The sequence below is a fragment of the Gymnoscopelus braueri genome (assembly GCF_963280865.1).
Source record: "Gymnoscopelus braueri genome assembly, chromosome: 15".
NCBI lineage: Eukaryota > Metazoa > Chordata > Actinopteri > Myctophiformes > Myctophidae > Gymnoscopelus > Gymnoscopelus braueri.
The window spans coordinates 51287959-51303944 of record NC_137620.1 but is presented as its reverse complement, the minus strand read 5'-3'; the positions used below and the strand labels follow the sequence as shown (position 1 = coordinate 51303944).

The following is a 15986-nucleotide window of genomic DNA, read 5'->3' as shown; positions in this document are numbered from 1 at the left end:
ATACTGCCCAAAAAAAGAAAGAATATGTTTTACTCAAAACTACTCCTGAATAATTTGACTTTTTAAGGCTTTTTTAAATCTCCCCTGAGATGTACACAACATAAACCCATCACTAAGGCTATTCCATAATTTAACTCCCACAATTGAAACACATCTAGCTTTAACATTAGTTCTTGCTTCTTTACGTGTTTTAAAAATACATAACCCTCTTAAATTATACTTTCCTTTTCTTGGTTCAAAAAGACATTGAATACAAACTGGTCGGCTTTTACACTTAGCACGAAAAATAATTTCCAAGGTTTTTATGTACATCATATCTACACATTTTAATGTGCTGGACTTTATGAATAATGGATTTGTCGATTCAAGGTAACTAGCTTTGTTTATTATTCTAATAGCTCTTTTCTGTATTTTAATAATAGAATCTATATTTGTTTTATATACATTCCCCCAGACCTCAACACAGTATGACATATAAGGCACAACAAGTGAAAAATACAATATATGCAAACATTTTTTATTCAACAGCTACCTTTGATATATTGAATATGTGGCTTCCAACAGAGTTTGTGATCTATAATCACACCTAAGAATTTTGTTTCATATACTCTTTCAATTTCGGTTCCATTTAAATTAAGTTTAATTTCACAGTCAGTAGGAACACCACCAAATACCATAAATGTAGTTTTGTTTTCATTAAGTGACAACTTATTCCTATCAAACCATTTCTTTAACTTTATCAATTCCGTTTCTACTGTTTTCAATCATTCTTTCATGTCCTCCCCTGAACAAAGTAAATTAGTATCATCAGCAAACGTAACAATTTTCAAAATATTTGATACTGTAAAAATGTCATTTAAATAAAGTATAAATAACTAAAACGGAACCCTGTGGAACGCCACATGTTACTCTCCTGAGATGTGATTCTGTGTTATTAATGTTTACATATTGAGATCTATTATTTAGATAACTTCTTAACCAATGATGAGTGACACCTCTTATTCCATACCGTTCCATTTTTTGTAAAAGCAGGGAATGATCAATTGTGTCAAACGCTTTACCTAAGTCAATGAATACACCTATTGAAGTTTTTTTCATCAATTGCTGTTGATATATTTTCCACAAAATCTATCACTGCTAAAGATGTTGATCTATTGCTCATAAAACCATATTGATGGTCACTCAATAATCCATATTTCTCAATAATGCCATCAAGTCTATTTACAAATAATTTTTCGAGTATTTTTGAAAATTGAGATAGCAATGATATAGGTCTGTAATTTGATATAGTATGTATGTCACCACTTTTAAAAATTGGAATCACCTTGGCCATTTTCGTTTCATCAGGAAAAATACCAGTTAAAAAGGACTTGTTACATATATAAGTGAATGGTTTGAGGACACAGTCAAAGACTTCTTTTATAGTTGACATGTCAATAGTATTACTATCAGTAGATTTTTTTATTCTTAAACTTTCTAACCACTTCTAGCACATCACTCTCACAAACTCCACCAAGGAACATTGAGTTGCTGTTTGTAGGTGAATCCAAATATTTTTCCTCCTCCGTAGGGAGGTAAATTTCCTTAGCCAAATGTGGGCCTACATTTACAAAATACTCATTAAACTCATTAACAATTTCCTCTATATTTTGAATAATTGAATTGTCATTTTTTTCAAAGTATGTTGGAAAGTCCTTTTTACCAGACTTTTTAATCAAGTCATTAAGCACACCCCAGGTAGCTTTAATATTATTTTTATGCATTTGCAACATCTGATTATAGTACTTTTTTTTGTGATCTCATAATACATGTCAATCTGTTTTTATAGTTTTTGTACTTGTCCTCCTTATCCTTTGTTCGATGTTTGATAAATTCCCTGTAGAGCCTATTTTTCTTAGTGCAAGCCTTTTCCAAACCCTTGGTAAGCCATGGTTTCACCCTCTTTTTAGGATTTTGTCTGCACTCCTTCAATGGACAATGGCCGCGTTTCCCAAAGAGATTCGTAGAGATGCTGCGTTGAGCATCTGCGCAGGTTCTACGACGGGTCTTACGTGTGTCCACACAATCTGCGCAGTACCCTAGCAGGCACGTAGATTTCAGCTCATGCGTTGCCTCCGCAGCTTGCGTAAGAGCCTCCTACACAGCTGAGACTCGGTGAACCCTCATTAGTAGCAGTGTTGCCAGATTGGGCTATTTTAACAAAACTCATTGGGCTGGAATAAATAGCCTTGGACGGGCACATCAAATTTGGGCTTGTTAAGTTAAAAACAAGCCCAAATGTAATTATTAAATTAAATCAAATTAAAATTTAAAATGAACATATTTGGCGGGTTATTATTAGCCTCGATCATGTCACCAGACTACGCATAATTAAAGAAATAACCGAATTAAGGAGGGCTGTTTATTGAATTGGGCTGGTTTTAAGTTGTGCTTGAGCTGGAAACTGTCCATCAGATCTGGCAACCCTGATTAGTAGCAGCTGGTTGTGCCCAACGTGCAATCGCTTCCCACATCCACGGCGTTACGTGTCTGCTAAAACTACATTTGGGAGATAGAATGGCGTATCCTACTCTCCTCCTACTTCTGCGAGAGGCGTAGCCCTGCAGTGCTCTCCTACGAAGCAGTTTGTTACTAGCGCCCTGGGGCGGTAGTAACACCGATCGTAGCGAAATAGATCCATGAAAAGACCGACCGACCGACCACACACACACACACACACACACACACACACACACACACACACACACACTCACACTCACACTCACACACATTTAATTTATATATGTATATGTATATGTATATATATATATATACACATATATATATATATATATATATATATATATATATATATATATATATATATATATATATATATATATATATATATATATATTGCGGCCGGGCCGGTGCGTAACGACAGCTTGCAGATCTTTTTTTTTTTGGGTAGGGTGAGTGTCCTCTATGCATGAACCCGAAGTTTACAAATTGTACTGTACTCTCACGAATGATCTCTGATCTGATCATCTGATAAAAATATTAAGCAAGCCAAGTTAACTAAAGGACGTAAGACCCCAGTTCCCCTCACAAAGTGACAGCTGACGTCTGCAAGATATAAATGTATATGGAAAAAAATGTTTTTACCAAAAGTCACAGCGTTCAGTATGGGTCGTCCACTAGCCTAGCGGTCTAGGCGCATGTCACACAATTTGGGAATCCATCAAGATAGCTGTCGCGGGTTCGACTCTAGTACCGACGACCTTTACTGTGTCTCTCTCCCCTTTTCCTGTCAGTCTATTGTCCTGTCCAAATAAAGGCAAAAAAGCCCCTAAATATATATTTTTAAAAAAGGACGCAGAATGTCCCATTTCCCAAGTTTAATATGTATAAATATATTTTTTTAAATAGCAGATTGCAAGCTCACAACGCCTCTTAAGCTTGTAGATGTAATTTAATGCATAAATATATTCAAACGTTGTATTTAGAGTGGACTGCTTCAGGACATCTGACAGTTGGCTCTGTCACCTCTTATGAGATGATCGGAATTTGCTAGAATTTATAAACACCGGATCCATGCATATATAGGGAAGCAGTGAGCTGGGATTGAACCCGAAACTCCCACTCGCCAGCACGACACGTTACCAGTCATGCTAATAAGCCTGAGCTCGATAGCCAGGTCTTTTGCACGCCCTTTCTCGTTTTGTGTTGTTGAAAGTCTATTCTCGGAGGTGGGAAGCCTCTCAGCACCCCACCTACTCTGTAAAATACACTTTTTGGGCAGAAAATAAAATATGTCAGCGAGACGGAAATTATTTTTATTTACTCCACAGTGCCCTCTACAGATTTTGGTTAATGGTAAGTTCAATCCTACAGATCTGTAGAGGGCACTGTGGAGTAAATAAAAATAATTTCCGTCTCGCTGACATATTTTATTTGCTGCCCAAAAAGTGTATTTTACAGAGTAGTTGGGGTGCTGAGAGGCTTCCCACCTCCGAGAATAGACTTTCAACAACACAAAACAGCCTTTGCTTTGGTGAGTAGCGAAATGGTTTTGTTTATTTTTACTACTCTTGAGCACTCGCAGGGCAGCGGAATTCCTTGTACAAGCGCAGAGCGAGGGGTCTTCCAGGGCGTTAGAGGGAACACACTAACGCTCTGAACCAGGGCTACGCTGCTTAGTCCTTTATGCATGAACCCGAAGTTTACAAATTGTACTCTCACGGATGATCCGATCGTCTGATAAAAATATTAAGCATATGGCAAGTTAATTAAAGGTATATAAATGATGCTGAGCTAAACATGTTTCCTAAATTTCGAAGTTTTATAGTTAAACGTTATGATGAAAGTCCCCAGTTCCTCTCACAAAGTGACAGCTGTTGCGCTCAACATTTTTATGAATGGCTAAAAAATCTTTTGAAACTAGCAGATCTACAAGCTCACAACGCTTCACAAGCTTGTAGATCTGCTATTTTCAAAATATTTTAATACATATTAAATTTGGGAAATGGGACATTCTGCATACCTTTACTTTTGGTATTTTAAGTATATTTAATTTACTTGCATAATGGGGACACTTTAGTGTTTTATTTAACTTGCAGATGTCAACTCACCACTGTAATTTCATTCATAAATATATTATTCAAAAGTTGTATTTGGAGTGGACTGCTTCAGGACATCTGACAGTTGGCTCTGGTATTTTTATGATCCATTTCACTTTCGCAAAGGGTGTTTAAACTGCAGTGTAGCGGCAGACAGCACTACGTAGTTTACGTCGGCTTTACGTAGACTTCGTCCAGGAGGTCTTTACGTCTATGCTGTCTCGCGAATGTAGTTTTAGCACACACGTAATGAGAACCTACGACGATGGTGCCTCCTGAAGCCAGTTTAGATGCCACGTAGAGCACACACAGCTGCCACTAATGAAGATAGATCGTGGCGGGGTTGCTACTGCGCATGTGCGTGGAGGCTCTTACGCAGCTTCTAGGCTGCGAATGAGCTCATTTTCGTTTGGGAAACCTGGCCAATGTCGGTCGTAATATGACAAAAATTTACCCAAAAATGCATTGTATGCCTCATTGGTATCCTCTACATAAACCTCCTGCCAATCATGACTCAAAAGGTCTGCCTTAAGTGCCAGTATTGCTTCTTTTGTTCTTAGTTTTAATTTATTCTTCATTTCTAGCACAGCAAAGACAGGCAAATGATCACTTACATCAGTCACTAATAGTCCACTTATTATCTTCTCATCCATTACATTTGTAAAAATATTGTCAATTAGTGTTGCACTGTCCTTTGTTATTCTGCTAGGTTTTACAATTAAAGGATAGAAACTCAGACTAAACATATTATCAACAAATTCTTTGGTTTTTGTATGTTCATTAGATTTCATCAAATCAATATTGAAGTCGCCACAAACAAAAATCACCTTGTCCTTATGCATTTCATATAATTCAGAAATCTTCTTATTAAATTGATCAATACACAACCCTGGTGTTCTGTAAATGCAACTAATTAATATATTTTTGGATCTTTCAACGTTGATTTCAATGGTTACACATTCCATCAAATTGTCAATAACCGTTGTCATGTTTTCAATAACTTTACACTTAAAATCAGACTCCACAAACAGGGCAACACCCCCTGCCCTTTTGTTGACCCTGTTTTACCAAAACATTTCATAGCCCTCTAATCCCCCTTGAAGTTCTTTGTCACTTCTCAACCAAGTCTCAGAAATTGCTACTACACTAAACTTATTTTTAAACTTTTGAAGGTACTTTTTAATTTTTGAGAAATGACTGTAGAGACTCCTACTATTGAAATGAATCACTGAAAACCATTTTCACTTTTGAATTGAACTTATCTTCAGAATAATATTCACAATTCAGATCAAAGTTCTGGTAGAAGTTGATCTCTGGATCAATGTCATTGTCTAACTCATAAAGTTTGTGGTCTTGAAAGTCAAAAGACTTTAAATCTGTGTTTTCACACATTGTCTCATGTCAGATTTATCACAAACATTTCACAACCCACCCAAAGTACAAAAGAAAACACAAAGAACATATGACCTTCCCTAGTCCACCACTTTGTCTAAGCATTTGTTATTTTCATTTATATTGATCAAGTTCTTTTATGTCTCTGACGGTTATTACTTTGGCCCGTTCATCATTCAGCCGTATCATTACCTTACAGTTCCTTGTCCAAGTGTCCTTGATTCCATTTGCCTTTCGCAGGATTCTAGCCTGTCTTGCAATTTCACCATTTCTCTTTGTGAGATGCTCATTTACATATACACCTGTGAGATGCTCATTTACATATACACCTGTGTCCTTCAATCTTCCCATCTGTAGCACCTCAATTTAATGTTTTCTACTCACAAATCTGATGATGATGTTTGGCCTGTTGTTTTGTCTTTGGGGTTAGGGTTAGAACTGTTGTTTTGTCTTTGGGGTTAGGGTTAGAACTGTTGTTTTGTCTTTGGGGTTAGGGTTAGAACTGTTGTTTTGTCTTTGGGGTTAGGGTTAGAACTGTTGTTTTGTCTTTGGGGTTAGGGTTAGAACTGTTGTTTTGTCTTTGGGGTTGGTTAGAACTGTTGTTTTGTCTTTGGGGTTGGTTAAAACTGTTGTTTTGTCTTTGGGGTTGGTTAAAACTGTTGTTTTGTCTTTGGGGTAGGGTGTTGCAAGCAGCTATGTTTCTGCTGTCCAAAGGGATGTCTTTGCTGTTGAAAACAACTATTAAGATGTTTTTCTTTATTATTTGTTTGTTTGTTAGTCTAGACAGGCTATGCTATTTTCTGAACATGCAGTATTGTGTGTGAATGATGTGTTGTAACACAAGTTTTATTGTGTTATGCTCTAATTTGAATCTTAAAAATGGGATATATTTTATGATAATACTGTTAGCACAGTCTTATCTTAAATCCAATACCTGTAATGACCTAATTAAATTAGTTTAAATACATTATTTTATTGTATTTGTTTGACTAAAACTAATGACTGAAACGGGACTTGAGTTTTCGTCCTCGGTTCTTTCATCTTGACCACACAAACTGAGGTGGGTGTCTATATTCAAATTGCCTAGAGGGTGGGTGGAGGGTGTGCAGCGCACTGTTCCTCTGATCCGCACTAAACTTGGCACCAACATTGATTAGGGGTCTGGCATCACAATAGCCACACCAGGGGCCCCTAACGTGATTTGCGCCGTGTAGCGGCCTGAAGATCTAGTTGAGGAAAATAATCCATTATTACATATCTGTGTGTGATAAAAGTATGTGAACCTTTACTTTCAGTAAGTGGTGTGACCCCCTTGTGCAACAATAACTACAACTAAACATTTCTGGTAACTGACGATCAATCCTGTACATGGGCTTGGAGGTCTTTTATTCCATTCTGCTGTACAGAACAACTTAAAGTCAGGACTTTGTCTTGGCCATTCTATAAGACATTAACTTTATTCTTCTTTGTTCCGTCAATGATGGTGTGATGAGGAATGCTCCCTTAGCATAAGTTCTAACACCCTGGTGCAACTTAGACACATCACGAGTGATGTATCCTGGGGTGATCAGGTGTTTGGTTTCTTTCAACATCATACACCCTCGCCCAGGTGACCCTCTGTGATGACCCTCAGCACCTGGTCATGATGCTATCGGTAGCGCCCATATCCCTTTGCTTTTGGACAACAGCTCAAGATGTTCTCCAGTCATCCTCCTCTCTGGCAGAGTGGGCACAGTGGAGTATCTGCCAGGCCCCAGTGGAAGAGGTTGGACGGGCTGGGGAGGACATCGTAGATCCACTGAACCAGGAACTTTCATCATAACCTTTATTTCAACTCGGAGTACAGTTGAGGGCAAGCCCTCATTTTCAATGTAGCCGAGATACAACATAATCAACATAATCAACAGGAATACATTTACATACATCAATATTAATTCATAATCAGAGAATAGAAAATACTCAGCATTTCAAAGAAAGAACAGGAAAATTTAATAAAACAGTTAGTCTGGTACAAAGGTGCTGGAAACCATTGCACCATCTGCCTGGAATGAGCTTCAGAAGTCCCTAAAAATCTGAGAGCCGGGCAAGGCAGCATTCTCTGTTAGTGCACCGTGCAATAAGAGAGAATGCTGCCTTGCCTAGCTCTGTATTCGCAGATGGAACCTTGAGCGTCAGGAAGTCACTCGAACGGGTCTGGTGGGTACTAGGGTTCTGATCCAACATATCACAAATATATGGGGGGAGCATTCCTGAGATAGCTTTAAAAATAAACAGATGCCAGTGCTTATCACGCCTCACAGAGCTGGAGGATGAGCCTGCGTTTTCATAACTTTATCCAGTGTGGCTCAGACTTCCATAGCTCTGTCCACCATATCTATCAATGCAGTCTCAGTCCTGACTCCTCTCCAACCAATTTCAAAAGCCGAATTTCAATCAAAGCCGGATACTTGGTGTATCCGGCTTTGTCAAGCGTCTATACGAACACAATTGGCGGTGAGCAGGCACATTACCACTGTGCTACCCGAGCACCTGAGCTTGGTCATTTTTAATATGAACAAGTTATGTAAATGTCTAGACAACTATAGTTTGATTATTTTTCTTGGCAGTTAACTTTGTGTAATATGTTTTGATCAACTCATATCGTATATGTAATCTGTTATTACAGACTTGTTGGCTGTGAAATCACCCAGACAGGATTTGAACTTCTGGCTTCAGCTCTCGGCTCTAATCCTTCCCACATAGAAGAACTGGACCTGAGTTACAGCAACCTCCAAGAATCATCAGTACTGGAGCTGATCTCTGATCTACTGAAGAGTCCACTTTGTAGACTGGAAACTCTAAGGTCAGACAATTTTCAATAATTTCTCAACAATTGTTTTATTATTAATGTGATCATAATTATATATACACAATGCAACTGTGTTGAATCTTTATTTGAAGACCGTGTATAAGGTTTATATCATGTTAATCCACACTGACTAGTAATAAGGTACAGTAACTATGTACAGCCAAGCTGACATGCAACATTTAAAACTTAATCACCTCTGATCGCATTATAGGTTGAAAGCTTAGTTAGATCATCATCATCTCTTAGTTTGGAATATTATTTACATTGATATTCATTTCAAATATGAATTCAAAATGTGTCACATTAAGACCATTGTGTCCCAGCTTCTCTTATGCTATACATATATTTATTATTTATACAGTATATTTAGAAAAAAACAGACCATTTACGTGACTAACCTGTAATTATAAGGTACATCAAGAACCTCTCAAAATAATCTGTTATAATCTGTTAAAACCATCCGTTAGTAATGTCTTCATCTGTCTATTGGTAATGGGTCCTAAAATCCTATTGGTAGTTACAGTTTCCTGTCTGTTTGGTGCTTGTTGAATAATTAAAAAAGATGATTTAGATCATATTATTCCTGGCTGTCTACTATTTCCAGACCTTGGATCCCTATTTAAAAGGACCCTAGCTAATAAGCCTTATATGCCTTTATACATTATAACTTCCTTCTGTAACTAACATTTAAAACACCTTAAATATTGTATTTATTTTAGACACGGTTCATCTTTTACTCAAGGAGGTCAGCAGCACCCGTCACAAGTTGATGATGTCATCATCAACTTGATCCCTTTGAACTTCAAACTGAGTTGATTTATTGGGCGATAAAAGAGTCAAACTCGTTAGTGCTCTCTCTAATCAATGAATGCATCAAAGACAGCAATCACTCTGAGACCTGTCAGAGAGGGGAGGGGGAGTGTGTGTGTGTGTGTGTGTGTGTGTGTGTGTGTGTGTGTGTGTGTGTGTGTGTGTGTGTGTGTGTGTGTGTGTGTGTGTGTGTGTGTGTGTGTGTGTGTGTGTGTGTGTGTGTGTGTGTGTGTACACACAGATCTGAAAAGCTACCTCGACCCCCTTTAACATATTGAGTGCCATAAACGGTCCGGACCATTTTTTAAATTATATATTTTTCCCACGTGGGGCGCTCTAACGAAACTTTGGGATCATCCAAGGAGAGGCCGGATGTGGATCCATGTCAAAAATGCTTCCGGTCGGCCGCTCCGATGTTAACTCCTTGACTAAAAGCTTAATATCTCCATTTCTTTTTAATGTGGTGGAAGTGAGCCGTTTTCGATGGACGATCACTCTGCAATGGAGGATTGCGTTAGAAATATTATTGTTCCAGGCGTTAGTCGGGACCCTCCGCCGTCTCGCACGCACGCTTTGTTTACGTGCACTTCCGCGTCGGGGCTTCTACAGCACGAAGCATATCAACGTAAGTGGATGGAAGATATGCAGGCACTGAGCGTACCCTATTTTAATAAACCTCTGGCACACGATTTGTTAAGGCACATAAGGCTTATTAGCCAGGGATCCTTTCAAAAACCCAGACAGTCCATCAAGATATTGAATCTGTAATTACAGACTTGCTGGCTGTAACATCACACAGACAGGATGTGAAGTTCTGGCTTCAGCTCTCAGCTCTAATCTTGTCCGTTTGAAGCAACTGGACCTCAGTTTTAACAGCCTGCACGATTCAGGACTGAACGTGATTTCTACTGGATTGAAGAGTCCACATTGTAAACTGCAGATCCTGAGGTAAATAATGTGTTTTCTCTCTGTGTAGATCTCTACTTGAACATCAACAGCAGTTTTTAAATATGTATTTCTCTGCAGCTTGTCAGGCTGTGAGGTTACAGAGGAAGGCTGTTCTTCTCTGGCTTCAGCTCTGACCTTCAACCCCTCCCATCTGAAACAGCTAGACCTGAACCTCAACCAACCAACCAGGCTGAAGCGACTCTCTGATGTAGTCAAGAGTCCACATTTTGGACTAGAGACTCTCAGGTGAGTAGAACTGGACTGTGTCCATGTTTGTTTGTGCAGTGTTTCCCTTAGAATGGTTTCATTGGTTGGGAAAGTGGGCCAGTGAATCAAGAGGATTTTATTTGTCAATAATTTATACAATGGGAACATGGGATTTGATGAGTTGATGGGACTTGTTCCGCAAAGTTGTGCTAACAAAGACGTATAAACAATAATAATACAAAATATACAAAAATGTACATGTAATGATATATTACTGGATGTAATGTAAACAGAGTTAGGGTCAGGCTCTTGTTATAGACAGGTACATTAGCTGTTATTTTAGTAGTGCAACATGTGCAGGTATAATGTGAAAATTCAATATCTATCCAATTGTGTCAGTGTTCAATCAAATATGCAAAAGAAGGCATTTATATACATATAATGAGAGTCACTGGTCTGTTCCATTAAGTTATTTTTTGTTCCTACGTTTCGGTTTTTGTCTGTGTCCTCATTTAGTGCTCTGACAGCTGCCAGGAAAAAAACCTCTCTAAGCCTTAAGCCTTTGGCTGTAAGGCATCAGTCGTTTCACATCATCACAAACACTTTGTTGCTAGGATGATGTTTGTCCTGCTCAAGCACCTGCTCTCATAAATGTCCTGCAGAGACGGTAGAGAGCTCCCTGTGGTTCAGCTGACTTCATACCTCTCACAGCAATCATAATCATGAGCTCTGTCCTTACCATATGGTCATGCCACCTGCTTAATTGATTGACTGAATACCTTATTAACAGTTTGCAAAAAGTACAGAGGTACAGTTATACAATATTGCTAAAAGGATATCACAAAAAGCCCTGAGGGCTTGTTCCCATTGTGGTTCTGTGTATTCAATTCATCAAGACATATAATGACTTACAATACTATGCAAGAGATCATCAATAAGGATCAGTAAAAGTATACTTACAGATAAACAGTGGGGGTCATTTATTTTGGCAACTAGAAGAAGTCTAGTTCCAGTTGTAATTTGCAGACAGGTGTTCTTTTATGGCGGTTTTGAAGGAGGATAGGGAGTCACACTTTTTGATGGCTGTTGGTAGGGAATTCCACATTTTGCTGGCATAATAGTACAATTAATTCATACCCATGTTTGTGCCTAATCTGGGGGGAATGAGATCAGTGGATTTCCCTCTGGTGTTGTTCCCGTGGGCGTTACTCAATCATTTGAAGTAATCAGACAGGTACTGTCACGGAGTGAGACAAGATTGTTGGACCCAAGTGCAGAAGCGACGAGACAGAGGCAGAGCAGTCTAATTAAAGGATATTTATTAAGATAATGAACTGGAAACACAAAGACAAACTGGGAAACTAAGCTATACTGGGAAACACTAAACTAATGACATGTAGACAGAACTGGAACAGACATACTCACAGATGACAATAACTAATAACCTGGTGAAGAGCACACACAAACACAGTTCTTCAATAGACACAGGACTAACAAGACACAGGTGAACTCAAAGACAATCAACACAGGGATTGGCTGGGAGACTAACAGGACACAGGTGGAGAAAGGAGTAATCACAGGGGACAAGACAGTTGGCAAACACTAGGGCAGACAGGAAACACTAGGAACAATAGTACACAATAAAGGTACAAGGAAAACAGGAACAATACAACATAATAATGTAGTAGACAGATCCTGACAGGTACATGGGCATTGGTCCCTTGAGTATCTTGTAGACCAGGCCCATTGCAAGTTTCTCTACTCTGTCCTCTACCCTGAGCCATCCCACCCTAGCATAATGAGCAGGAGTTTGGTGAGTCGTAGATGTGAGATTTAGTAGTAACCTGATCAGTTTGTTTTTACGTCTGAAGTTTAGCTTTTAATGCCTTTGAGGTTCCAGAGTACCATGAGGTGCATGCACAGTCAACATGACATTGGATGAGTGCTCCAGCTAGTGTCATCAGTGCATAACTACTGACCAACAAGGAGATCCTGCCCAAAAATATAGTTCTTTGTGTTGACTTTCTTGATGACTTTTGTTGCCATTTTTCACTGGAAACATTGTTCTCTAAGTGAGAAACGATGTTTGGATCTTTTGAGACACCTTGAATGTTTTCAGCTCACTCACGTGGTACAGGCGTTGCCTCACTTTCTTTGCTGCAGCCTATGTGTGCATACTCAAGGTCAGCGTGATGTGCATGCTGAGGTACTTGAAGCTGTCCACTCTCCTCACTGGCTCTCCGTTGATCAGGAGAGGCATGTGAGACCTTTGGCTGTGTGCAGAAGTCCATGATCATCTCCTTTGTCTTACCGATATTTAGGATGAGGCTGTTTTCCTCACTTTTTCGGCAGGAATACGATTACAAAATCGATACAGTCAAATACGTTTCAGTGTGCACCTTCAGAGCAGCATGGATGGACTTGACAATCCATTGTTTCTGGTTTGGAAAAGCCTTCACTTTAGGTTCTACACCATCCACCATTGTTCCTATGAAGCCGGTCACCACCTCTGCAAACTCGTTCACGTCATTTCCAGAGCTTTAATGAAACCAACGCATCCACATCGCTCAAAGTGTCCTGCAGAGAAAGGTCTGTCAAGACAGAATCGGACTTCGCAACGTTTGGAACAGCAACTCGCTCGCCTGAGCTCACTTATAAGACCCAAATAGACCCAACTAGTCGGGTAGCTAGGTGTGTCTTCAGGTTGGAGGTGTGTCTTCAGGTTGGAGGTGTGTCTTCGGCCCAACTGATTGATGATTGGTGCTGATTTGGATCCTGGTGGCTGTATGAAAAACTGTGAAAGTAGTAGAGGCTCACAACGTGTCGTAATGTGCTGCGTTGTGACCTTGCAGATCTGCTATTTTCGCAATTTTCAAGATTAAAAAGAAAATACATAGTTTTTTTTGTTTTTAAATATTACCATAGGGTGTCCACACTAGTTATTAACAACAGATTTCATGTTAAAAACAATTTGCGGTAAAAAAAAAAAATTATATTAAAAATAACGTTTATAATTTTCTGTTTTCTTGGTTAACACTAGCATGACTGGTTTCATTATCCCACACACTGCCTGATTTGGGGATCAAAAACGCTCTTTTTGATCCCAAATCAGGCTATTCTATTGGTCACTGTCTCCCCTCTGTGCTCCAGACGAGCTCACACCTTCTCCCCCACACAGTGGGGGTTCCATTGTCTTCTAAATAGCTATTAACATTTCAATTGCACTCTGCTCAGTCAGTGAGCTCACATATGTTGTTGTTGTAGGCAGGCAGAAACATTATAAAATAGGCTAACTTGTAATGGTAACTGCAGATTCTGTATGTAAAATCTTTATTAAAAAAGTGTATAAAACAGCGCGATCTGTAGCGTCACATTAAACTCTTCAGTGAAACATGGAGCCTATATGAACGCTGAAGCCACTGTCTAATTACGTGACTATCTCCATTGTCCAAAACACATGGATATCTCTTGACAAACCAATATTATTATTATTCATAATAATAATATTCACATTATTGTCTGAGCGTAAAGCTCTCATTCTATCAGCTGTCCACGTTGCTTACAAAAGCGTCTCCTCTCCTCCCTGTCAGCGCAACAAGTGAACACATCGCTATGTTCCACAAATGTGCTCATTCCTGCTCTACTCTTGCACTAAATATCTGATCTACAAACACAAAACAGTCGTTGCCTGACGAGCCCTATGCTTGTAGATCAGATCTGTTGGCACAGCATTAGAAAACAGCGTGATCTGTAGCGAACACATTGGTATGCTTCACACATGTGCTCAATCCTGCGCACAATATCTGATCTTCAAGCATAAAACAGTTGCTGCGTGACAAGCTGTATGCTTGTAGGTCCTATCTTTTTCCACCGCTTTGCAGTGAGGTGGGTTGCCAAATTTTGCGAGAGAAATGAGCAGTCAGGTCTATGAAAATGTTACTGCATGCGTCGTTGTGCCCTGAGAAAACAGTGAGGCATGAATGGGGTTTATAGCCGAGGCTAATTTGCAACCCCAGTCCCTGGTTAGACCTTTCTATATAAATATTTACCTAATACAAAATCATTTACAAAAGGACATGCATGAAGCTCTAATCTAAACAAGTATGAAAAGATATGTATACCTGCAAAGTAACTAGTAACTAAAGTTTTCAAATAATTGTAGTGGAGTAAAAGTACAAGATTTGCCTCTGAGCTGTAGTGGAGTAGAAAATTATTACCATTATAATGTAATTATATATATAATTATAATAATAATAATGGAAAGACGTGAAAAACAAGCCCAAAGTCGCTTATAATAAGCAGACATGGCAACATAGACTCGTTGCTCTGCGGTGGGTCTCAAGGTGTCAACTGCTTTTCCCTGGGGGAGAAAGGGTGAGAGCGGTCAATTTAGCCGAAATATAGCGGTTGGGATGGTATATATGGGGTTTATTTCATATTTATAATACGTTTCAGAAAAGAAAAAAAAACGGAGATGATTTGAAACAAATAGTTAGGAAAAGTCATGAAAGGGGAACTTTCTCAGAGCTTCATGAGAGAAGATAATCCACTTTAAATTCTCAAAATCGGTCAGATTGATGGCTTAGTCATCCGAGTGTTATTGGCCTATTTCAGTAGAATCAGAATCAACAATATTGAATTAGGTAAAATTATTCGGAGGAGAGCGAGTGTGTTTGTGGCTGCACTGGCTGCTCTGCGAGTGCAGTCCAGTGTTGCCAAATCTGTTAATTATAAGCGACTTTGGGCTTATTTTTTCTGTAAAGTAGCTTGTAAATATTATGGGTTCATGGCATGAAAATGTTATAGAATCACTGCTCTAAAACAACATTAGACAATAAAGTTTGAAAACTCACTCACGTCTGAAAACGAGCGTCATTTAAATAACACGCTAGTGATGTGCGGGTCGGGTTTTTCATGACCCGCCCCGCCCCAACCCGCCACGGAACCCAACCCGCCCCAACCCGCCACGGAACCCAACCCGCCCCAACCCGCCACGGAACCCAACCCGCCTCAACCCGCCCCGCGAACCCATATATAAATCTATGGCTCAACCCGCCCCGCGACCCGCGGTGGGAATATATATATATATTATATAGCGCTCTTTTAAGTACCCAAAGTCGCTTTAAATGTCTACAGTAGCACAACATTGTCATGGGCTGAATAAACAAGCATGTTGTTCAAAA

At 39.2% G+C, this 15986-nt stretch overlaps 1 protein-coding gene across 2 annotated transcripts in view; it reads left to right on the top strand.

Moving 5' to 3' along the window:
• The window catches only part of LOC308101955 (protein NLRC3-like), a 47577-nt gene that overhangs the window by 26773 nt on the left and 4818 nt on the right, over positions 1 to 15986 (top strand). The window contains exons 12-14 of one of the 2 annotated variants that reach the window (XM_080451507.1): positions 8656 to 8832; positions 10423 to 10596; positions 10675 to 10842. In XM_080451507.1, the coding sequence (XP_080307633.1) occupies positions 8656 to 8832; positions 10423 to 10596; positions 10675 to 10842 (519 nt within the window). Of the gene's footprint in view, positions 1 to 8655; positions 8833 to 10422; positions 10597 to 10674; positions 10843 to 15986 lie in introns of those variants that run through there. The other variant, XM_080451508.1, reaches the window with a different exon arrangement.